Source organism: Coregonus lavaretus (genome assembly GCF_964263955.1).
Source record: "Coregonus lavaretus genome assembly, chromosome: 22".
NCBI classification, from domain to species: domain Eukaryota; kingdom Metazoa; phylum Chordata; class Actinopteri; order Salmoniformes; family Salmonidae; genus Coregonus; species Coregonus lavaretus.
This window is the reverse complement of record NC_140009.1, coordinates 31,537,471-31,563,005: the sequence shown is the minus strand read 5'-3', so window position 1 is coordinate 31,563,005 and position 25,535 is coordinate 31,537,471. Positions and strand designations below refer to the sequence as shown.

The following is a 25,535-nucleotide window of genomic DNA, read 5'->3' as shown; positions in this document are numbered from 1 at the left end:
GCAATATAAATACTAGTAGAAGGGTCTGGTGTAGTCCAAATCCAGGCTTTAGATGCAGCCGAAATTGAATTAAAAGGGCTTTCCCTTGGATCAGCAGATTACTGTTGTAGTTTGACTGGTGTAGGTAAAGTCTTTGTGTTTGGTGTGTGTGGGTACAGTGTGTGGCACTTTGGGCTCAACAATGCTTCCATGAGCAGAGCTCTCTTATTAAGGCATTCATGACTTGATGCTAACAAGCTCATACAAGTGGCTGGACCGACATTTGTGCAATGGAGCCTAAAAGCTGCTTATTAGGGCCTTGTGATACACAGACCACCCAAGATATATATATCCCAAAAAATATATAGAACCGCATTATAACTCCATTATATGACTGGTCGAGGCCCAACAACTGGGCGGTAAAATTGCTCGCAATCCTCTCTGTAAAAAGCATTGATTGATGATACTTGTAGTCTTCTCCAATATACACTGAGTGTACAAAACATTAGGAACACCTGTCTTTCCATGACATAGACTGACCAGGTGAATCCAGGTGAAAGCTATGATCCCTTATTGATGTCACTTGTCAAATCCACTTCAATCTGTGTAGATGAAGGGGATTTGACAGGTTAAAGAAGGATTTGTAAGTCTTGAGACAATTGAGACATGGAATGTGTATGTGTGCCATTCAGAGGGTGAATGTGCAAGACAAAATATTTAAGTGCCTTTGAACAGGGTATGGTAGTAGGTGCCAGGTGCACCGGTTTGAGTTTGTCAAGAACTGCAATGCTGCTGGGTTTTTCACTCTCAACAGTTTCCTGTGTGAATCAAGAATGGTCCACCACCCAAAGGACATCCAGCCAACTTGACACAACTGTGGAAAGCATTAGAGTCAACATGGGCCAGCATCCCTGTGGAATGTTTTAGACACATTGTAGAGTCCATCCCCCCGACGAATTGAGGCTGTTCTGAGGGCAAAAGGGGATGCAACTCAATATTAGGAAGATGTTCTGTACACTCAGTGTAGATGTCAAGCTTTTTGCAGCACTCACATGTATTTAGTAAACACAGAAATAACATAATATTTTACCATAGTTTAATTTTGATCTCATTACAATATATCATACTGTATTAGTTATTAAAAAGCAAATTAGTATAAAACATAATGGTACTCCAATCTGTGGTAGTCTTGAAACGTTATATATACTGTAAATTGATCCCTAGGGTGAGAAAATATATGAATATCCATTTATGGTTACATTTGAACATAAACTCAATGTGCATCCAAATTAAATTCTTAACAATGTGTATTAATTAAATATTATAATAATTTACAGAAAACGTCATCAACTAAATGGCAAAACATTTTATAGATATACACAACACAAAAATCTATATGTGAGTATTTTCTAATTGAATAGATAACATGATAAGTCTCTTTTGCTGAAACAACTGGCATTTTATAAAACAATAGGCAACATCTTTTCTGCTTGACCATGGCAGTTATATAATTTGGCATTAGCGGAACTTGGAAACACTGTATATTAAATACATCAGTATAAAACAGAATGGCCAACACACTTGCATTTCATTTAAATGCTCTAACCACATTGCTTAGTTTGGGTTTGAATCCTACAAAATAGTTCCATACAGAAGCGAATCTCTATTAACACAGAAGTAAAATCTTGGGTAAATTTGGTCAGCTGCGTGATTAACTTCTGTGTTCATACGTGTTAAAAATTGAGAGTTCCGGCAAAAAAGTCTCCACCCTCACAAAAGGAAACTCTTAGCCAAAGCATGAAGCACTCGAGGCGAAGCAGTTGAAGCACCGCCTTCGCCCAATCCTGATAAGTCAAAATAACCAGTGACAAAAACCCCAAAACCGGAACTAATGCTGCTCTCACACATCCCATTCAGTTCTGGCAGATTCTCTCGGTCTACACGCAGATTCTGCCAACGGGAGATTATACAGAGGCCAATGTTTCCTCTATTTTGTTCAGTGGGCTGTAGCCTCCACATGAGACACACACAGTCCCCCTAGATATAGCATACAGTACAGGTCACTTTGTTGAGAATAGGGTTTCCTGGTTTACAAAAAATCCTGGTTGGATTTTCTTTAATTTTCTGGAATTTTTCAACCCTAGCTGAAACGTTTGACACCTATACAATGCATACTGAGCATCTTTGCATCATCCAGTGTATATACACACTTACAGGTCCATGTACTGTACTTACTTACTGCCATACAAATGAATAAATTGACATCAGATGATAAAAACCTTTCAAATAAAATATTTTCATTGAGTGATTTGAAGTCTTGTCTATTAAGATTGTCTGTTGGACTGTACTTAATGTTTTTCTTGGCCCATGGGAGTGCTTGCTTTCATGGTGTCTGTGGAGAGACACAGTCCTAAAGCTTTCAAAACTGTCCTTTCTCCTCCATGGATGGTGATAGGCCGATAGCGTCTGTTAGTAGTCCAATTAGACACAGATGCCTTGCGTAGCCAGGGCCCTGGTGTCCAATGGGAAGAGGTAAGGTGTACTCCCAGCCCCAAGGGAAGGACATGAGGCTATACACCCAGCAACATGCCCATGAAGTCAGAGCCATTCTGTATTATGATGGATGCCCCAGCTCCATTGTCCACAAATATTGAGGTGTACTGTCCAACCTGAGGAGATACAATAACATTTTAAATACAAAAATATGATGACTTTGTTTTGTTATAGTGATATTACAACCCATTATACAATAGTAATTCTACTTCTCAACCCTTCTTAAAGGCTTTTTTGGCAATAGCTTACTCTATATTCAGCTTAACCCTATTGGAGAATCTTCACGGTGAGAGAGGTTTGATAAATACAAGCCTACCTGTAGCTTCAGCAAGCCTTGCACATACACTGTGAAGATCTTGCTGTTACTTTCCAATCCAACAATCATCTCTAATGACCTGCAATGAAGAAGAAAACAAACAATGAATGTTAATGAATCATAATCTTTTTTCCTGATCTTCACTTGTTCAAAATAACTTTATTTCATCTATACACACCTAACACGTTCTGAAACAAAATCATCTAATTGCATGATACTTCATGAAAAATGTGGTTTTTTTACACATTAAATAAACATGTCATTGCTTCATTTTGAGTCTTGAATCATCATAATCATTATAGTGAGTCTTTAATGAAGTCTGCAGTGCAGAGAGTAATATGTAATATAGCAGGCGTGGAGTCTAGTCGTATAACTCTTGCTGAGACCACTGGCTCCTGTTTAGTGGAAAACGCAACATTTTTATGGTGAATCAATCATGTTTGTCTTCACTTTAACTACCATTGCAATGAGCCTCATTTCACATTCTCTGCATTTTCATGTGTGGGAGAGCGAGACAGGCTGGAGGCTTTGGGGTGGAAAGGCAAAAAAAATGAGGCCACTTTTTCAGATAACAATATTATTTATACATTTCTTTCATATTACCAGGTTGCGAAGCAAGGTTGTTGGCCTGTACATATGGAGGAAATCTAGGTTACCGTTCGTTTCAACATTTCAGATTTTGCTTACTTTATATAAACAGAAATGGCCAAAATATGTGAACAACAATACTCATATCACCGAAAATGGGTGTGTAATACTCTGGTATTTACAAATGAGTGTGTAAAATTCATCCTTCACACATCCCAAAAAGGGAATTTCTCTATTCAGTGTCGTATTCAATAGGCAACAAATTGACAAATAGGCACCACTCCTGGCCTGTGGTGTTGGAAGCAGCAGCAGGGTTTCTCAGGTGTCAAAGGCGAGTCTAGAACGATTTGGAGGCGAAAGGGACCATGGGAAGGAGTGAGAGGACATTTCGTTTAAAGACATCCTTCACATTTACACAGGAAATACCTAACTTGTTCCACACAACATATAACAGACAACTTGTTTAACAGCTCATAAAACTGGCATTAAACTCTGATTATCACGCATGGATTCAATGACTGCTGTCACTATAGAGCCTCAACAACACAACAAAAAAGGCTGCCCTGGCAGACAATAGAATGGATTAGCTAACTCTTTTGGGGATAAAGCAAAAATAGTTTTGATATTGTTTTGTTTGTCAGGGTATTTTTTTTACTACACTCCAAGTATGTTGCAAAAGCCAGAACAAATCAAAACCATATGGTCATATGGTGAAAAATTGTGGAGTGGTATTTCATAGGGTGACTAGATATTGAAGGCCTTTTCAAACTTCATCAAACTGATTTGTTGATGAATGGTAGATGATCAATAGACTGAGACAGTAACACTTCACTGCAGGTGTCCTTATGAATGCATTCATAAAGCTCAATGGGTGACATGTCTGGTGAGTATGCAGGCCATGGAAGAACTGGGACATTTTCAGCTTCCAGGAATTGTGTGCAGATCCTTGTGACATGGGGTCGTGCGTTTTCATGCTGAAACATGAGGTGACGGTGGCGGATGAATGGCATGACAATGGCACGACAAGGCCTCGGGATCTCATCACGGTATCTCTGTGCATTCAAATTGCCATTGATAAAATGCAATTGTGTTCGTTGTCCGTAGCTTATGCTTGCCAATACCATAACCCCACCGCCACCATGGGGCACTCTGTTTACAATGTTGACATCAGGAAACCGCTCGCCCACACAACGCCATACATGTGGTCTGCGGTTGTGAGGCCGGTTGGACGTCCTGCCAAAATCTCTAAATGACGTTGGAGGGGGCTTATGGTACAGAAATTAACATGACATTCTCTGGCAACAGCTCTGGTGGACATTCCTGTAGTCAGCATGCCAATTGCACGCTCCCTCGAAATTTGAGACATATGTGGCATTGTGTTGTTTGACAAAACTGCACATTTTAGAGTGGCCTTTTATTGTCCCCAGTACAAGGTGCACCTATGTAATGATCATGCTTTTGAATCAGCTTCTTGATATGCCATACCAGGTACAGTGGGGGAAAAAAGTATTTAGTCAGCCACCAATTGTGCAAGTTCTCCCACTTAAAAAGATGAGAGAGGCCTGTAATTTTCATCATAGGTACACGTCAACTATGACAGACAAATTGAGGGAAAAAAATCCAGAAAATCACATTGTAGGATTTTTAATGAATTTATTTGCAAATTATGGTGGAAAATAAGTATTTGGTCACCTACAAACAAGCAAGATTTCTGGCTCTCACAGACCTGTAACTTCTTCTTTAAGAGGCTCCTCTGTCCTCCACTCGTTACCTGTATTAATGGCACCTGTCCACAACCTCAAACAGTCACACTCCAAACTCCACTATGGCCAAGACCAAAGAGCTGTCAAAGGACACCAGAAACAAAATTGTAGACCTGCACCAGGCTGGGAAGACTGAATCTGCAATAGGTAAGCAGCTTGGTTTGAAGAAATCAACTGTGGGAGCAATTATTAGGAAATGGAAGACATACAAGACCACTGATAATCTCCCTCGATCTGGGGCTCCACGCAAGATCTCACCCCATGGGGTCAAAATGATCACAAGAACGGTGAGCAAAAAGCCCAGAACCACACGGGGGGACCTAGTGGACCTGCAGAGAGCTGGGACCAAAGTAACAAAGCCTACCATCAGTAACACACTACGCCGCCAGAGACTCAAATCCTGCAGTGCCAGACGTGTCCCCCTGCTTAAGCCAGTACATGTCCAGGCCCATCTGAAGTTTGCTAGAGTGCATTTGGATGATCCAGAAGAGGATTGGGAGAATGTCATTTGGTCAGATGAAACCAAAATATAACTTTTTGGTAAAAACTCAACTCGTCGTGTTTGGAGGACAAAGAATGCTGAGTTGCATCCAAAGAACACCATACCTACTGTGAAGCATGGGGGTGGAAACATCATGCTTTGGGGCTGTTTTTCTGCAAAGGGACCAGGACGACTGATCCGTGTAAAGGAAAGAATGAATGGGGCCATGTATCGTGAGATTTTGAGTGAAAACCTCCTTCCATCAGCAAGGGCATTGAAGATGAAACGTGGCTGGGTCTTTCAGCATGACAATGATCCCAAACACACCGCCCGGGCAACGAAGGAGTGGCTTCGTAAGAAGCATTTCAAGGTCCTGGAGTGGCCTAGCCAGTCTCCAGATCTCAACCCCATAGAAAATCTTTGGAGGGAGTTGAAAGTCTGTGTTGCCCAGCGACAGCCCCAAAACATCACTGCTCTAGAGGAGATCTGCATGGAGGAATGGGCCAAAATACCAGCAACAGTGTGTGAAAACCTTGTGAAGACTTCCAGAAAACGTTTGACCTGTGTCATTGCCAACAAAGGGTATATAACAAAGTATTGAGAAACTTTTGTTATTGACCAAATACTTATTTTCCACCATAATTTGCAAATAAATTCATTAAAAATCCTACAATGTGATTTTCTGGAGAAAAGAAATCTCATTTTGTCTGTCATAGTTGACGTGTACCTATGATGAAAATTACAGGACTCTCTCATCTTTTTAAGTGGGAGAACTTGCACAATTGGTGGCTGACTAAATACTTTTTTTCCCCACTGTATATGGATAATCTTGGCAAATGAGAAATCCTCACTAACAGGGATGTAAACAACTTTTACACAAAATTTGTGAGGAATAAGCTTTTTGTGCGAAAGGAACATTTCTGGGATCTTTAATTTCAGCTCATGAAACATGGGACCAACACTATAAATTGCGTTTATATTTTTGTTCAGTATACATTATAATAAAAACAACTTGTCAAAAAACACAAACATTTTGAAGCAAATAGAATTATACAACAAAATCAAGGTTGCTGGGGCACAACAGGATTTGCGACAGCTGTGAAAAAAGGAAGATGTGCAGGCTACAGTAACAATGATAGCTACAGTGCCTTCAGAAAGTATTCACACCGCTTGACTTTTTCCACATTTTGTTGTGTTACAGCCTGAATTTTAAATGGATTAAATTGAGCTTTTGTGTCACTAGCCTACACACAATACCCCATAATGTCAAATTGGAATTATGTTTTTACAAATGTTTACAAATGAAAGCTGAAATGTCTTGAGTCATTAAGTATTCAACTTAATTATGCTATGGCAAGCCTAAATAAGTTCATGAGTGAAAATGTGCTTAACAAGTCACATAATAAGTTGCATGTACTGCAATAATAATATTTAACATGATTGTTGTGTGACTACCTCATTTCTGTAAACCACACATACAATTATCTGTAAGGTCCTTCATTTGAGCAGTGAATTTCAAACACAGATTCAACCACAAAGACCAACGATGTTTTCCAATGCCTCGCAAAGAAGGGCACCTATTGGTAGATGGGTAAAAAAAAAAAAAAGCTGTCATTGAATATCCCTTTGAGTATGGTGAAGTTACTAATTACACTTTGGATGGTGTATCAATACACCCAGTCACTACAAACATGTTTCTTTCCTAACTCAGTTGCCGGAGATGAAGGAATCCGCACATGGATTTCACCATGAGGCCAATGGTGACTTTAAAACAGTTACAGAGTTTAATGGCTGTTATAGGAGAAAACTGAGGATGGATCAACAACATTGTAGTTACTCCAGAATACTAACCTAAATTACAGAGTGAAAGGAAGGAAGCCTGTACAGAATAAATAATATTCCAAAACATGCATCCTGTTTGCAATAAGGCACTAAAGTAAAACTGCAAAACATTTGGCAAATAAATTAACTTTATGTCCTGAATACAAAGCGTTATGTTTTGGGCAAATCCAACACAACACATCACTGAGTACCACTTTTCATATTTTCAAGCATGGTGGTGGCTGCATCATGTTATGGGTATGCTTGTCAAAGGGAAAGGACTAGGGAGTTTTTTAGGATAAAAAGAAACGTAATAGAGCTAAGCATAGGCAAAATCCTAGAGGAAAACCTGGTTCAGTCTGCTTTCCAACAGACACTGGGAGACAAATTCACCTTTCAGCAGGACAATAACCTAAAACACAAGGCCAAATATACACTGAAGTTGCTTACCAAGACAACATTGAATGTTCTTGATTATTTAGTTTGGTACAACATTTTGGAAGATTTTTTCCCACGCTGAAAGGCAAGGTCCAATAGCCACGGTTCGCGACTGATGGATGGCTTTAGCTATCTAGCTAACGTTAGCTATCTGCTAGCGCTAGCTAGCTAACTTCACTAGCTACAGGTGTAATTAAAAAAATTACTCTTTAGCACATTACACATTTACATCCTATGTTACTTGCACAATTACCTTTTCATCTTAATAAATGTTATTTAACTCAACCTACCTGTGTCATTATTATTCACATTATTTGCTGTCACAAATCCTGTTGTGCCCCAGCAACCTTGATTTTGTTGTAAAATTCTATTTGATTCCATTTCGTTTTAACATTTTTATGTTTTTTTGGCAAGTTAATGGTAATATAATGTGTCCTTTTTTATATCTGGACATGGTCCAATTTGTACAACTAAGAGCAGTTTATTGTCTCGTTGTCAAAATAAAGAAAATCCTAAGTACATCTGTGCTCCCATTTGCAGATGTTTGTTGGAGATCCTTTGAATGGTAAAGTTTTATGATAGTTTCAACTCATTCTGTAGTCTAAGCACATTCATAACTGTTTTATAACACTTCAAATTAATGTCACTTTACTTAAGGTGTCTTTGAACATTATATTAAGGGCATATGACATGGCCCCGTGTAGCTCAGTTGGTAGAGCATGGCGCTTGCAACGCCAGGGTTGTGGGTAAGATTCCCACGGGGGGCCAATATGAAAAAAATAAAAAAATAAAAAATGTATGCACTCACTAACTGTAAGTCGCTCTGGATAAAAGCGTCTGCTAAATGACTAAAATGTAAAAAAAATTGTGACCAATCATTCGATGAAATGTAATAATGTGACACAGAGGTTGGTAAATGACATAACACCCTGTTTATAACGCATGGTATGTAGACTCTTATTTAGCATGTAATAACATATGGCATAAGTTGTCATGCAGACTGTGTAATAGCAGTTGTTATTAACAGTTGACCTTAGAGCATATGACAACAGGATGAACAGTTATCTGTAACACCCATTAAAACTAGTTTAATTACATCTTATGCCGTTACTCATAACTATTTAAAACGACTTATGACAGCTTATGACAAATGTTACATTGTGTATTATAGCTGTTATAAAGGCTTTATGAATGCATTACCGACTGAGACTGATGGTACTCACGTATATCGATGGCACAGGGATTCGATGCAGATCAGCACTCGCACATTGTCCCTGGCTCTCAGCTGACTCTTACTCCTTTTCACCTCGTTGTGGTCTTCAGGGAGAAAACAGAGTTACTCTGAGGTCATAAATTATCCATCTCAGAAACACCTCTCTGAATAAAAGGTCACAGAGTCCTCTGAAAAGATACAATATTTTAGAAAAATGTCTGTATAAATGGGCCCTCATTCATTGTCTCGATATTTAATTCCAACTTCCAAATCAATATATTTCCCAAGATGATTCCCAGTTAATTAGATTTCCTTATGGTAGAGAAGCATTCCCTACCGATATGAACATTAGCAGAGAACTGGTAGATCCCTGTGACGGGAGCCGTGAATCGTCCTGTGGATTGGTCCATTCCTGTCCCTCTGAGAAAAGCACCTTTGGCAAGAGGCTGGAAGGAGAAATACAATGTGACTTGCAGAATGGAGTTATACAATGACTGACGAATAGAAGTTTTACATCTCAAATTTGGGCTCAATTGATATCAGTACGTTTGCCAAAGTGAACACCCGAGCAATCAATCCGAACTTTTCCAACTGACATTTTTTAAACTTGGTATATGTCTACTCTTAAAGGGCCAATCAGCAGTTGAAACAATAACAAAGTGTTTCCCTGCCACTGTTTTGGTAAAATGCTGAGGGATGGGGCTGGAGAAATGTAATCACTCTCAAATTCATAGACAAAGCTATGGATGCAAGGACTGACCATCCATGATATCAAAGTTATAGTTTTAACCATCTTTTGAGGCTATACAGTGTTTGTTTACATTTACTTTGTTAACAAACATTGGAGTAAAACAAGCTTATATTTTGGGTTCTGATGGGGTACGACAGTTAAACTAAGCTCATGACGAATTGTATAAGTTATATTCTTCAAGAATCAATGGGTACATATAATTAATTTATACGTCCAAAAATTGATGTAACAACTGCTGATTGCCCCTTTAACCTCCCGCCAGAATGTCCTTGTACATAGTTCTTCCACTACAGCATGCTAATTTAAACAGTGTCTAAATTTGTCCTCTCCACACCATATTCCAAGTCACAGACAGAGTGCCTTTTGTATGCCGACCCAGAAAGTGATGTGGAGCATTGCATTTTTTGACTAAGGACTAAGGAGCCAGTCTAAGCTCCAGCCTCGTACAGCTTTGTCAGACTCTAGGGATGGGTGTTCCCTAAGGATTCCTGGCTTCATAATTATACATCATGCAGAATCATTGCTGGTTAAATCTTCAAACCCAATATTCAAACACAGCTAAAAGAAAGAAAACAGAAAGAAACCTGATTGTGAATATTAATATGGGCTTGATATTGTGTACTGAATGGTTAAGAGTAAGACAAGAGGATAAAGAAGATGGTCAAGGGGGTGACCAAATACTTCCCAAACTTCTAGATTCTTTACAAACTTCTCAATTGTTCCTCCAAAACATACCGTCTGAAAGTTCTGTAACTCCATCAGTGTCTTCTTGTCAATAACCACAGGTCCTTTGAGTTTACAGTGGAAGGCTTCCTCTATCCTCCTGTAAGAGGGCATTCCTTCCAGGGCGATGAGGACCGTGGGTATCTGACTAGGACTGGTACTGGTCTGCCTGTCCACTGCAGCAGCTCTCCTCTCTGTAGCTTCTGATTAAAACACAGAAGGAATATGAGATAATCTCAACTAGAAAGATGACAAGAATATGGACTTGACTTTAAACTATAGGAAAAACGTTCTCTGGCACTACAGTACACTGATAGAGTAGTGAGCTTGCTGACCCGATATCTACCGTGGATGGTCAGGTACTAATGAACTACTTCAGCCTTCACTGAGACAATGATCCATCAGTAGTAACAATCAAACACCAATGTCTTGAAATCAATGAGTCCTCTTATACACAGCGAAGGACCAGATCAGACTTTATCAAATTGTGTCTTTATATGACATTTTAGGACTTTATATGATGTCACCTTTTATCATCTCCTTGAACTCCTGGAGGAGGACTTCCTGGGTGACCTCTGCCCCGGGGGATCCAGGAGGTCCCTGGGGGCCTGGGGGGCCAGGAGGACCTGGTGGCCCGGGCTGACAGAGACCACGAAATTATAACACATTACATAATAATATAGGATCATATGAATAAGAAGATAATCTACTGTACACCAGTGGAGGCTGCTGAGGGGAGGAAGGCTCATAATAATGGCTGGAATGGAGTCAATGGAGTGGTATCAACCACATCAAACATGTGGTTTCCATGTGGTTGATACCACTCCATTGACTCCATTCCACCCATTATTATGAGCCATCCTCCCCTCAGCAGCCAACACTGCTGTACACACGATTTGAAACCGAAACTTGTTTCAGTATTTGAACGACCAATATTCTACTTATGTATCTTACTAGATGCTTCGTGACCAATGTAATGAACGGACCAGTGCTTGATCAGCTAGCTTATTTGAACCACTCCTGAAGCCATTGTTATATTTACCAGTGGCCTTTTGCGTTTGCGACACTTCCCAGGGAAGTTGCCTACGGGTCGTTTCACAAAGTCCATCCATGATCCCAGGGGATCCACTCTCTGGTTGTCAGGATTCTACAGGATACATGAGACAGAGAAACCCATAAGACATTTTTCATTCAAATAGACGGCATAGCTAGATCTACACAGAAGATGGTATGGGACATGTTTGAACTCTCAATATTAAACCACTTTAGAGGTCTGATTTTGCAACAAAGACAGGCCTACTATGAATCAATGATACATCAAGGAGAGCCAGGTGTACTTACATAAACCTGGCTGATTGATGGTGAGCATTGAACAAGTGCCCAGTAAAATAAAGTGGGATAAAGGGTGCTGCCAGAATGTACTTACAATCAAGCTAGTCCCAAACTGTTGCACTGTGTTCATATTCCTCAATCACAATGGCTCTTTAAGGAGAACAGTGCTAATTGCAAGATTCATCAGATATTTCAGTCTGGAATCATTTCGTCCACTGGCACACAATGCAAAGTATTGTAACTATGTAACTGAATCCAATGAGTCATAATTTCTGCTTACCAACCATTGGAAAATCTTGCCTTAAGATACTATTAAATGGTGCCAGACATCAAGGCAGGTCACATTATTAAGTGAACTCTTTTTCTTTCTTTCTCTCTCTCTCCCTGTCTCTCCTTGCCGATCTACTGCCATTCCAGAGAGAGGGAATAAGGCTTTTTGTGTTGTATCTTTCACTTTGCCAATTATGTTCAGTCACTTTTTCTCTCCAAGACTTTCCTTTTTTGCTTGTTCTTTCTCTCCAGATAATTCACTCAGGTGCCACGTCAATTCTTATTTGCCTAATAGGGTCACATGAAAATAAAGAAGACTTCTGAAGTGATTTTTTCAACACAAACATTTCCATGAGCATACTGTGCATTCAGAACTCCCTGAAAAATTACTCTATCCATGAGGTATTTCAGTGACCAATTAGCCTATGACAAGATTTCTAAATATCCAACAACACTTTCACCTATACCTAGCTACAAACATACCAGCAATTCAACGTTATTTTGGCATGCAATTGAAAATGTACATACAGTAAGCTATAACAGGAAGGAAATTACCGAAATGACCTTGATGAACACAATAATAGATATGGTGACATACCATAAAAGTCAACAGAGGCTGTTGAAGATGTTAAAGTGCATGAACATTCATGATTTCTAAGTGAAAACGCCCTTATGCTAGTGGTGATGACTGTAGACCTTTGATTGACATGCAGGGATTATGGATGTGTGGTGATGTTATCCTTTTGTTGAAGAAAAACACCCTCACATATCTCATTTATCAAAATGACAGGCCTCTGCCACCAAATAATTCTAACCATAACCCACCCTGGCTGACGTTATTTCATTTGGGTGAAAAGTATGAATTCCAATAACCACAAAATGCCTTGAATCCTCCCCAAAGCAAAGACCTTCTTCTTCCTCCCAAACGTCAAGTGACTGTGGTGGAGATAGAAGAGGAGATTAGGACGTGCCAGGGAGGTGAGCTGTCTGAAATTGTATTTATTTAGGTTTGGCAGGAGGACACAGATCCCTTATCTGCAAAACTAACATGCCCCCTGTTCTTGACAGAAAGATAGACTCGCCTCTTGTTCTGTTCAACAGCAACAAACTAACCGCTTGTTTGTCTTGTCTACAATATACTGGGATAAAAGAAGGTTTCATATTTTGGGTTTGTTTTTTCTCTCCGTCTTCTCTCTTTTCTTGTGACAGCAGACAAAATAAACAAGTTAAGTAACACAGCGCCTCCTGCATGTTGGATGTCTGTGGGTTTTTGTTGTGTTTTTAAAGCCTGGAGACAGATAAAAGGCAGACAGATTTTGTCAAGCCAAAAATACTGTTATTGCATAACCCACCACATCTTTTCCATATCATTGCAACACTGCCCGGGCCATTTAATTGGTTATACTGAACTTTTTCTTTCTACAGTTCATGCTGCATAGGAATAATCTCTAAGTATACTTCTCACTTTCATACCAACCTTAAAAGCTCATAGGAAAAATAATTTGAGTTTGAGATGGTGAAAAAATCTGAAAGAGCTGCCTACAACTCTATTCCTAAACTACACTTTTGATTTAAACACTGACAATAATCACTGAGGACCCTCTCTGACAACTCTGTTTGATTGAAGTGATGCACACTGAACATTGACAGCAGGTGAAACACATAACAAGGACCTTAACCCTACGCTTGACGGTTCATCCTGCAGTTCTCAAAAGAACTGCACCTCTCCTCTCACATTGATGTCATACATAGATCATCATACTGTATGTCAGATGTTTTTAGACCAACTCAAGTCAGCCCACACATGCAACTTATAATTATACATGCTACTGTAGCTATTCCCTGCATAATAATAAAAAAAAGTCAGCATAGCACTGCCAGGACAGGAGGCCTCTCTTTCTGCTTGTTATCATCTTATATTGTTAACACACGCCATTGTAATTAAACACGTAAAACCGTGCCCTAAAGGATTTTTGATATTTTAGGAAGTTGGCCTGTAACCAATATAATTATAACTGTTATTCGAACTGCAAGATGGAGCAAATCACTTTTGGACACTTTAAAACAGTGTGTAACACATCATGATAATTGCTATTTGGTGTCAGGAGTGCAACAATAAAACATTAAGTCATGAGGATTTTAAAATCTATTCAAGTCTTTTATCCTTCTAGTATAGACACACATTTCTCACTTTCATTGACCGTGCTGTACATTGCTCAGCTGGACATAATATTTTCGCTACCATGACATCCAATAGTGATAGGTGGTGATGCTTCCCACATCTTGCAAGAAATTATGATTCAATGCACCTCAGACACAGAGAAATTAAAATCATATTGCATGACGAAATTGAAAAACTGTATGTTTAATCTAGTTCCTATTGAGTGTGGTGCAAAATACACTATGTTCTGACTCACATACCTTTATATCAGCACGTACAGCACATGAACAAAGTGAACAGAGGATTGATACAGGTATCAATCTGAACTTCCCTTTGATCCCGGCTGTTGTATGAGTGCCATCCAATGGCCGTGTCTTTCAACAGCTGTGAGAGCACACCACTCCAGTGGTGATTTGGAAAATGTGTCAGACATTCTTAAGGTGTCAAACTAAAGGTATTCCTCAGAACATCAAACACTGTTTGTTTGGCTCATCGGTGGGGGCTCTATTCATGTTGCTACAGACCCCGATCCTTATACTGCAATGAACTTTGCTTACAAATATGTGACCACAATATACGATGAACATCACAGTTTGTATGCATGATGTACAATATCATGACACTTTTGCAACACTATGTTGTTGAACATTGCATGTAAGGTTGCAAATATGTAATAGCCTACCTACTGTATGTTATTTACCAGCTGAATTAGTGCTTCATTATAGCCATGATCATTCAGGAAACAGTTGCCCGAGTGGTGATGAATAATCCCTTTGCATGCATCTCTTTACGTATGTTTGTGATGTAGTTCGGTGAAATTAGGTTGAATATAATTTTATTTGAAGCAATAAAGGAAGGGAAATATGTCCCAGGGGCAGCATGCCATCAAAAACACATTGTGCGTTCCAAATGACCAGAGCTGGTCAAAAGTAGTACACTATGTAGGGAATAGGGTGTATTTTGGAATTCAGCCACATACACAACTGTTAAAACTTGTCTCTTTGGCTGCAATAGATCCTCAACCAGAACAGCACTCCACATAGCAGGCCGTTTCTGAATCCTTTTGAAAAAGAAACATTGCCACCTCCTCTGTAGACATACCAGTATAGCAAACAATATATTGTAATGTTAACTGACTGGTCTGTTGTGACAAAGCTCTTAAAATAAATGGAGAAAAAAACCAGAATGGAATGGACTCTACCTACATGTGTTTTTATCCTACTGTTTTTACCAAACAAATGTAAATGTGAGAGCAGGGTACACCAGCCACACCAAAAAATTAGCTTGTAAGATTATGTCTAATGTTTCTTGCATGTTTTGTGAACAGGTGCATATTTCGTTTGACGTGGGATAGGATGATGGAGAGGCGTCCCTAATCCCTTGTTTTTATGTCGGTGTAGTCCTTTTGCAGTCATCCATGCGTGGAGGAGGCTAACTGAGGTAGGACCTATCACATCCTGGGAGGCAGGGATCCCCAGGCTCCAGTAGGGCTGGGCTAGGGGGAACCTGCATGCTTCCTCACGTCACGCATCTACCCATCCACCACAGTTCTCCCCCGATGCACCTCATAGACAGAGGATTTACCACCACAACGCTAAATATGGTTAGACATGCAACCGGCGCAACTGGTGCACCCTGCATGAACGCTGCACTTTAACTTTGTAGATATGTCACATAAAAGTTGTTGAGTATATGAGAAAAGCGTAGGCCTATGCATATTAACCACATTAAATATACACACCATTTTCATCTCTAGAGTGCTATCAAATTATGAAATTATATGACTGTAAAGGATCAAGCCAGTTTCAAGTCACAGTTTTTGTGGGTATGCTGCACGTACACATATTCCTATGGTGTAGCCTTCATATCATATTTTCCTTCTTTCCACAAAACAACTGCTGCAGTGTCAACATGCCATAGATATTTATGCAAACATTGAATGTGCATTCCTTTCCAGTGAAGACATGTAAGAGCTACTAAAGCAATCAAATGTATTTATGAAATCTCCTAGGGAATAATAACTGTGCTTTAGTCACGAAAGCTGAAGAGAGTCTGATTGCTGTCACACCTGCTTTGTGTTCAAATTATAGTCTTCAAATTGCTCAAATGGTGGCTCTTTTCCCTCTGTATCTGTGGTAGGTAAGAGGATCCATTAAAAATGACTCTGGCTCCACTTCCATATCAAGCTGAAAACTGAACAGTTTTGCCAGACCTGGGTTCAAATATTATTTGATACACTTCATTTGTAGAGCACTTTTAATTTACACACAGAAATCACAAAGCTCTGAAAAACGTTCTGTGCTTGATTGAACTTGCAATGGAACCAATAGAAAAGTCCCAATTATGCAAATCAACCCCACCAGGCACTCTAGGCAGGCTAAATACTCAAAGTAATTTAAAAGATTTCAAATAATATTTGAACCCAGGTCTGAATTATGCTCCATGGTTTTATCCACTGTGGAATGCCCCAGGAAGATACTGTAGATACTCATGAGATCTTCTCTTCTTTTATCTGCTCCATAGCCTCCATTTGTGGTTCCACTCTGCCACATAAGTGCAGAGTCTTAATTTCTGTTTGGTTTAAGCACTTTTATTGTGTAAGTACTGTGCTCACTTACTTTATGAGGTATTAAAAACCTGTTGTAAGTAGAAAAGCACAAAATATTCTCAGAAGAGAATATACTCAAAGCCTCTGGTAGCGGTGAAATCATGTCGTTTTCAAGACTCCAGTCCAATGTGAATCTGAGGTAGAGGAACATGACCAGCACATGATACGTATCAGGCAAGATTAAGGGATTTCTATAAATCTGGCATCAATTAGAAGTTATTAAAATGAGAGGTAATCCAAATAAAACAGGACCTCTTTGCATAATATGTAAAAAAAAAAAAAAAAAAAAAAAAAAAAAAAAAAAGTTTTCTGGCACCCAAAACAGAGCGCAAGGGGAATATCATCCTAACAGTTTATTTTATTTGTAGATTTCAGATATAATGACAAAGGGCTGCTTATTATTATTATCGCTGTCTGTCAGGATTTCAATGAGTGCATAAATCGATTGTGCAATGTGTAAGTAAACAATGGTAATTAAGACGTGTAATAAAACCAAAAATCCCATAAGATATGAGTCATACTCTCACTATGGGATGCTTGGTCTCACTGTGTCCAATCTTGTGGTTGGATATGGTGATGGGCAAGCTTAGTCAGCTATACCTCCTTTACCAGTGTGAGAGATGAGGTGTGTGTGTGTGTGTGTGTGTGTGTGTGTGTGTGTGTGTGTGTGTGTGTGTGTAGCCTATGTCTGTGTGTGTGCACCCACTGTGTCAGTGGGCCTAGCGTTTCCTGTGGGTGACAGGTCCGGTCCCCTGTGTGTGGGGCGATCCAAACGGTCCCACACACCCCTTCATTAATCATGGTGTTGAGATGAGAGAGGGGAAACTCAAGCCCTCCCCCAGGGCACTGCTTAGCCATTACTCAACACGCTAGGTGTGTTTGATTTGACTGCCTCAATTACTGCCATCACTGACTGAGCCCTTTGCTACTCAACGCTGACAGATTTCACTGCACTTTGGAAAGAAGTGAAATAATTGGCTAATTGATATATTGTTCCCGTAGTTCTGCCCTCACAGTGTATTTATGGTGCTAGTCAGTGAAAACATGATAGATTGGACTGTGAATCATGACCCATCTATGTTATTACTTTGACACATGCCCAGAAAGAAGGGTAGAATAAAAAAATGTGTAGTGCTGTCAGTGATTTTAGCGGACATAATGTTGATTTTTGCGCAAAAAAAGACTGCTTGGAACAAAAGGTTACTGCTTTGTATCAGTTCACCAAATTTCACAAAGTACACCACTCCACACCTCAATTGTGATCAATTTCAAATGGAAAATATCTGATGGAATGTGGTCTGCTGCACCCTGCCAACAGCTCTCACTGGGGTTGTGCCAGATACAAAATGAATGCCATCATAAGAAGACTTTCCACAGCATGAGCAAAAAGAAAAACATGCAAATGTATAAACTGTTTGGCTTGTTTGAAGATACAAGCTGGTGTTCTCCTGCCAACATAACTTTAATAGAGGTTGTTTTCTCCAAAACATTACAGGTAGGGGAGAGTGGGGCAAGTTGAGCCAAAGGGGTAAGTTGAGCCAAACTCGTTTCTAGGAAACCATACACAAAGTTAATCATTTGACCAAACATTTAGGAAGAGATCATAATTTCATGAAGTCTGTGAAGGAAGAAACCACATGGAAAAAGTGGTAAGCAAGTTAGGTCCAAAAAACAGATTTTCACCAAGTCAAATGAATTTATTGTGTAAGAGGTTTCATCTAAACTAAAGTAGATCATTTTAAGATTGTTCTATACATCGGTTGGGGTCTCTATAAGCTTCAATATAAGGTCCTAAACCTAGCATGAAAATGCATCCTTGTAGCTGTGTGTGCTAATATAGTCTAAATGTTTGCCTTGGTATAAGTTGAGCCAATGGTCGAGCAAATGTAAGTGTTTTCTTCCCATTCGTAACGCAAGGCATTATTGCTGGGATATGAAGTAACAACAGGGCCTGTGTTAAAAGTGTTTAAAAAGTACAAAGTGCGTATTAGGTGTTAAACCTGTGTTAAAAGATCCTTAAAATGATTAAAATACCAAAAAAAGCCATTGTGATTGTGTTGAATTGTGTTTGGGAAATAAAGATAGGCATGGTTTTAAAAACGTAGTGGTAATATTTCATTCAGTACAGAAATGTTCTAGGTGGCTTAACTTACCCTGTCCCTCGGCTTAATTGACCCTGTCCCGCAGCTCAATTTACCCCATACCTGAAGTAAGTTGTGCCAAGAGACCCATTTTTTTGGACAAGCTATTTTTTCAAAACTGTAACGTTTATATGAATTATGATTATTTCCAGGGATACACCACATCCTGAAATATATGTAGATATCTTTGTTAGCAAGAATACTATATTTCCCTTGACTGAGTGATACTGAATGTAAAGATAGGCTCAACTTACCCCACTCTCCCCTACAGGTGTGAGGATTAAGTGATAAAACTTGAACAAACTAAGATTCCATCATGAAATAAAGTTACCAAGCACTGCTTTCAGCTGGCATAGTAGATATTATTCGTTTTTTTACTGGATACATTTTCAGTGAACTCTGGATGATATAGCATTCCATTTTGCTGTTGCATTGTCGATACAAAATGCACAATAAGCAGCCTGGCCTCAGAGCCATAGGAAATATACTTTACGTATTTCTGAGCATGCCCAAGACATATGATACCTACTGATGGTCTAGTTACTTAAGACAGAAACAAATGTAGGGAGGTTGGTCGGCGAGGATGGGTAGGCATAATCCGCAACACTCTAGAATCCAAAGGTACACTCTAGCATTCCAAAGGTTGCATTTTTGAGTATTGTCAGGGACAACTGTAGCATTTTAGCTAACCTTTCCCTTAACCCTTGTTCTAAACGTAAATTCACCTAACCTTTGTCGTTTTAGTTCTCCTAACCTTTGTCATTAGTTCCCCTAAACGCAAACATAAATTCTCCCAGTAATTCTCCTTTGTTGTTACAGCGCAACAAGCAACCTGGTATCAGATAAAGACGTGTAATACTATACGTCCTCCAAGTAGTATGATAAGGCACATCATTCAATTCATATGCTACTGTACGATCAGGTAAGATGTATGATACTATACATCCTCTAACTCATATGATATTGTACGACCGATATTCCATTCATTATGTAACCTAACGTAAAGTAACGTAACGTAAAGTAACTTATCATACTAAATGGAGTGTCACAGATTTACATACAGACTTATATGAATTGCCCTGAGACCACGTTACAATAAGACGTGCTCAAGTTCTGTAGCCTAAATGAGTCTTCTGTAGCCTAAATGAGTCTTGTTGCATTGTCTAACCTTGAACATCTCCACTCTTTAACCTTAGATGTAAAGTCTAAACCCCAGGGTCCTCAACTAGAGGTGACAGTATTTGGCCGAGACACTATCTGGCATAACATAGGGTCTTAGGAGTGATTATGTCATTACCCTCAGATTGTGGGAGACAAGATGAAAAGAATGTAAGTGAGGGGGGCACAGGGGGCTAATCCTTGTAGAGGTGTCCTCTTTCAGGACCCTTTCTATAGGGCTTTGTGAGGGGCTTACACGGCACGCTGCCCCAGTTTTTCGGGGCCGCACCGCCCCTATCGGATGTCCCAGACACAGCGGAGTCAGACTGGCCCTGTGAATGACAGCATCAATGGGCTGGGAACAGTACTGCCAAAGCCCTTTAAATATCTACCCACCTAACTTTCCCAGGAATTACATCATGGCAGTCTGCCTGTGGCCTGTTGCTGGACCATTGGGGGAGATGGAGGGGGGCAGCGGGGGGCTATGGAGACAGAGACACCCTGGGCTCGGTTAGATAGATAGGAGAGAGAACAAAACAGATATCCTAGTGGGGTGCAGAAGTCCTCAGTCTTCAGCAACCTGGGGGTTGACACAAGGTCATCCTTCATAGCCTTCTGCTTTTACAGGGCAAACCAAGTCAAATAAACACAGCCAGATCACAATGAGACAGGCTAGGGCTGAATAATGTGTTCTTCTTCTTGAGAATACAGAAACAAATCCTCACTCTATCTATGGCAAATAAAAGTCAAAGGCTAACCAACCAACAGAGCAGAGGCAACCTGGTAGAGCTTGGACTGGGAGGAAGGGCTGGCATTGAGCGGATAGGGCAGTGAGGGTTATTTGAGAATGCCAACACAATGGGTGGGCTCAAGGCAAAACAAATACCTCATTGGAAACTCCTGGAAATATGCAATACCAGCAATAAACCAATAAATAAAAAATGTGAAAGGTAAAATGCTGTTTTTGGACATGGAAACATAAATGAAAAGTAGATGTATGAATCAGTGGCAACGGAGCATTTTGGGTTTACCCAAGTACCACATGGTGTATTTTCAACAGAAAACAACTTTTACTACACCTTTTTCATATTGTACTTTGGTGTAAAAATAAACCATTCTATCTGTTTGCCAATTCATTAAGCCTTTCAAACCATCAAATTACTGTCCATATTTTATATTTAAATAAATACTATACTTTGGCTACACATTTAGAGAATGTACTTAACTGTAACTATCACTAATTCACCTTGATTCAAACCCTCTTGAGCCCTGATTTGTCAATAAACAATCCTTAAATCTGATAGGCTGGGAAATCGGTGTTAGCCCCCCATAGTGAGGACTAATTGGTGCATTGATCATCCCACATTCCACACATTCTTCAGGAAGTCATCCATTTAGGTTTGCACACATTTCAGACACAACTCACTTTCTCAGGCTTGACCCAGTAGGGCAAACCTCTTCTATGCAGGCTATTGCCACTACACCACTACACTCATTCTCTCTATAAAACACTTTGACATGAATTATACATTCATAAAGCCTGAATCAAGTCCAGATAAGGCTGTCAGAGCATGTTACCTGCCATAGCCAGTCATTGCGATCCATAATTTAACAAGTTAATTATCATCTCAAGTATATGTCTCAGAATAGATTCCAAGGTTAAGAGAATGCAATCAGATGATTTAACACGTTGTTTGAATTTAGGTAGCACTACCGCAATTTTATTTTCTATGAGGTTTGTACTTTGATAATCATCAGATCAGGCAATCAAAATTAAAAGTCACAATCCAAAACCGCTAATAAAGTTAATAACATATTCCACATACTAATCAGAACCATTCTTCTGATATTCAGCACTCGTAGGAATAGAACAAATATACACATTTCAGCCATAAAGTTTGAAATACACCAGCAGATCAACAAAGCAGAGAAGAGGCTGGAGGCAGCCGCTGGTGACTTCAAAACCACATTTTTGTGAGTTTCAAATCAAGCATTACCTTGGTGCTCCCGCCGACCTCTTCGCTGTTGGAGAGGGTAGTGTTGTACGCCTCTGTGTGCTGTGGGGGGGTCTCCTGCGGCCTCTTCCTCTCCTTCTTGGCATCCACCCCTTCCAGCAGGACACACTGGGTCCAGAACACCGCAGCCAGCACGGCCAGCGGCCCACACCACATTTTCAACACACACTAAATCAACCCAAAGGTCCCTGAAACAGTCTGAGGAAGCGTCTTTGATCAACTGGCCCAGTGGTCTGTCCAAACTGTCCAACGATTGGGAAGAATAAAGTTATTGCCCGATTGCAAAAATGCAAGGACCCCAACCAAGATGATTGGACCGCAACAACTCTGAGGGCTGAAGGACTCCTGGTTTGGCTGCCTGCTGCTGCTGCTGCTCTCTTCCTGATGATCTTTGAGCCAGACAGCAGTGTGTTGCTGGAGCACAGCTAACTCTAGCCAGAAAGCCAGGCGGCTTACTCAACTATGAAATGTGGTCCCAGGGAATGACAGATCGGCACAGATCTGACAGCAAATAAACCCATTAGTGAGATTTTTCACGCTTTCTGCTCTGTGGGGGGGAGGAGGGGGATGCAGGGGGCAAAGGAGAGCGAGGTGGAGAAGAGGGGTGTTTGAAGCTGGGGGAGGGAGGGAACCCTTGGGTAGAAGTGGATGGTAGAGTTCTCTATCACCCTCTTTCTTGCTCTTTCTCTCACACTGAGCAATGGATCTTCCTCATAGTATTTCGATAGTTGGGTGAAGTGGAAGTCCCATAATAGTTGGGATTTTCTTCAGAGAATACTGCTTGGCATTCAATCCCTCAGTCCTCCTCACACGTGGTTCCCACAGGAGTAGACAGAGAATTAAAGAAGTTGGAGATGGTCCAGTTTTCTCAGCCTTTGGCCTTCCTTCTTCTTTTCTCCTTAAAGGGTATAAAATTGGTCCCCCGCAGCAGCAGCTCCAGAGAGAAAACTTCAAAGTGGTGTAAAAAACCCTTTGAGGAGTATTAGCAACACAGTCTCTGCTGTCCAGTACACCCAGCTGTACATAACTCACTACTGCTCATTCATCAACCCAGTCCGTCTGCTCTGGGGTGACAAAAACATGTGCAATTTCACCTCAGAGAGCCCTGTTTGTCTGTCTGTGTGTGTGTCAGTGTGTGTGGTAGGTCCCTGTTTCTTTCTTGCTCCGTTACACACACTCTCTCGCTCTCTCTCTCCTTCTCTGTTGCTCTCTCTATGTGACTGAGCTTACAGAAGGGCTCACAGTGGAGTTTTATCATCACTCACTCTCCCTCCCTCCCTCCCTCTCTCTCTCTCTCACTCTCTCTTCTTCCTTCCCCTAGCTGCCTCTACTTTTCTCATCAGTGAATTGGCAACCCCACTGGTTTGTTCAGTCTCTGTTTTATCTCATATATGAAATGCTTGACTCCTTTTTAGAAAACTGGGGAGGTTCTTTGGCAGACAAACTACTGTGTGTGTGTGTGTGTGTGTGTGTGTGTGTGTGTGTGTGTGTGTGTGTGTGTGTGTGTGTGTGTGTGTGTGTGTGTGTGTGTGTGTGTGTGTGTGTGTGTGTGTGTGTGTGTGTGTGTGTGTGTGTGTGTGTGTGTGTGTGTGTGTGTGTGTGTGTGTGTGTGTGTGTATGTGTGTGTATTTGAGTGTCTGTCTGCCTGTCTTTTTAGTTCAATGTTACCTCAGTGTAGCTCTGTGTTTGGATCCAAATCATATTGAGGAATTTATATACGTACCTTGTGGAATCTGTTGTTTGACAAATTGCCAAATCTGACTGTCCCATGTGGTGGGGGGCACATAGGCTTCATGTACTTGTTCTCATGTTTTTAATAAGTGTTTAAATAGGATCTGCTTTTACAAGGAGTCGCCTCATAGAATAGCCTTTCTGGAATGTTCTGGGATGTATTGTTCCTCACTTACATTTGATTGCTACATAAACAAATACAGTATATAAAGAGTAAGACATGGTTTATAGTAAATCTCTTGATGCTGATCCCTTTTTCAAACAAATGTATGTGGAGACCAGTTCAAAAAAGGAATGATTCTCTTGAGAGCAATGTTAAATGTTTACAAAAGAAATGTATCTTTTTATGCCAAGAGCAGAAATGTTTTCATTTCAAACAAATTAATCTCAAGCATGGGATTCACACATACCTACAGTACATGCATTAAAGCTAGAATCCTTGATTGAAACAATAACAAATCAGATACCCTGCCTCAGTTTTGGTAAAAAGCTGAGGGATGGGCCTGGAGAAATGTAACCACTCTCAAATTTGTAGACAGGGGTATGGATGCAAGGACTGAACATCCATGATCTCAAAATTATAGTTTTAACCATGTTTTGAGGCTATAGGCCTACAGTGTTTGTTTACATTGTTTACAAATATTGGAGTAAAACAAGCTTAAATGTTGGGTTCTGTTGGGGTATGACAGTTGAACTAAGCTCATTAGGCATTTATAAGTTACATTCTTCAAGAATCAATGGGTATACAGTGAGCTCCAAAAGTATTGGGACAGTGACACATTTGTTGGTGTTTTGGCTCTGTACTCCAGCACTTTGGATTTGAAATGATACAATCATACTATGAGGTTAAAGCGCAGACTGTCAGCTTTAATTTGAGGGTATTTTCATCCATATCGGGTGAACCATCTAGAAATTAAGCACTTTTTGTACATAGTCCCTCCATTTTAGGGGGACAAAAGTATTGAGACAAATTCACTTAAATGTGTATTAAAGTAGTAAAAGGTTAAGTATTTGGTCTCATATTCATAGCACACAATGACTCCAAGCTTCTGACAAATTTGTTGGATGCATTTGCTGTTTGTTTTGGTTGGGTTTCAGATAATTTTATGCCCAATAGAAATGAATGGTAAATCATGTATTGTGTGATTTTGGAGTCACTTTTATATGGTTCTAAACACCTCTACATTATTGTGGATGTTACCATGATTATGGATAATCCTAAATGAATCATTAATAATGCTGAATGAGAACGTTTTTAGAACTTTAATAAACATATAAGTGAATTTGTCCCAATACTTTTGGTACCCTAAAATGGAAGGACTATGTACAAAAAGTACTGTAATTTTTAAACAGTTCACCCGATATGAATGCAATTAAAGCTGATAGTCTACACTTTAATCTCATAGTCATTGTATCATTTGAAATCCAAAATCCTGGAGTACATAGCCAAAACAACAATAAATGTGTCACTGTCCCAATACATTTGGAGCACA

General features: G+C 39.9%; 1 protein-coding gene across 1 annotated transcript; it reads right to left on the bottom strand.

Moving 5' to 3' along the window:
• Window positions 1-1,058: 1,058 nt before the first annotated feature.
• On the bottom strand, window positions 1,059-22,794 carry LOC311149355 (adipolin-like). The gene is made up of 8 exons (XM_084186524.1): window positions 22,294-22,794; window positions 11,669-11,773; window positions 11,154-11,265; window positions 10,639-10,829; window positions 9,490-9,598; window positions 9,163-9,256; window positions 2,849-2,927; window positions 1,059-2,648 (listed from the first exon to the last, which is right to left on the bottom strand). Exons 1-8 carry the CDS (start codon window positions 22,465-22,467, stop codon window positions 2,550-2,552), a joined length of 963 nt encoding a protein of 320 aa, XP_084042650.1. The 5' UTR covers window positions 22,468-22,794; the 3' UTR covers window positions 1,059-2,549.
• Between the last annotated feature and the right edge of the window lie 2,741 nt (window positions 22,795-25,535).

Coding starts and splice junctions, on each gene's coding strand:
- LOC311149355 (XM_084186524.1), bottom strand. CDS start 22,467: ATGTGGTGTGGGCCGCTGGCCGTGCTGGCTGCGGTGTTCTGGACCCAG. Junction 10,830..11,153: donor GTTCAAGGAGATGATAAAAG/GTGACATCATAT, acceptor TGTTTTAATCAG/AAGCTACAGAGAGGAGAGCT. Junction 9,257..9,489: donor CTCTGCTAATGTTCATATCG/GTAGGGAATGCT, acceptor TTCTCCCTGAAG/ACCACAACGAGGTGAAAAGG.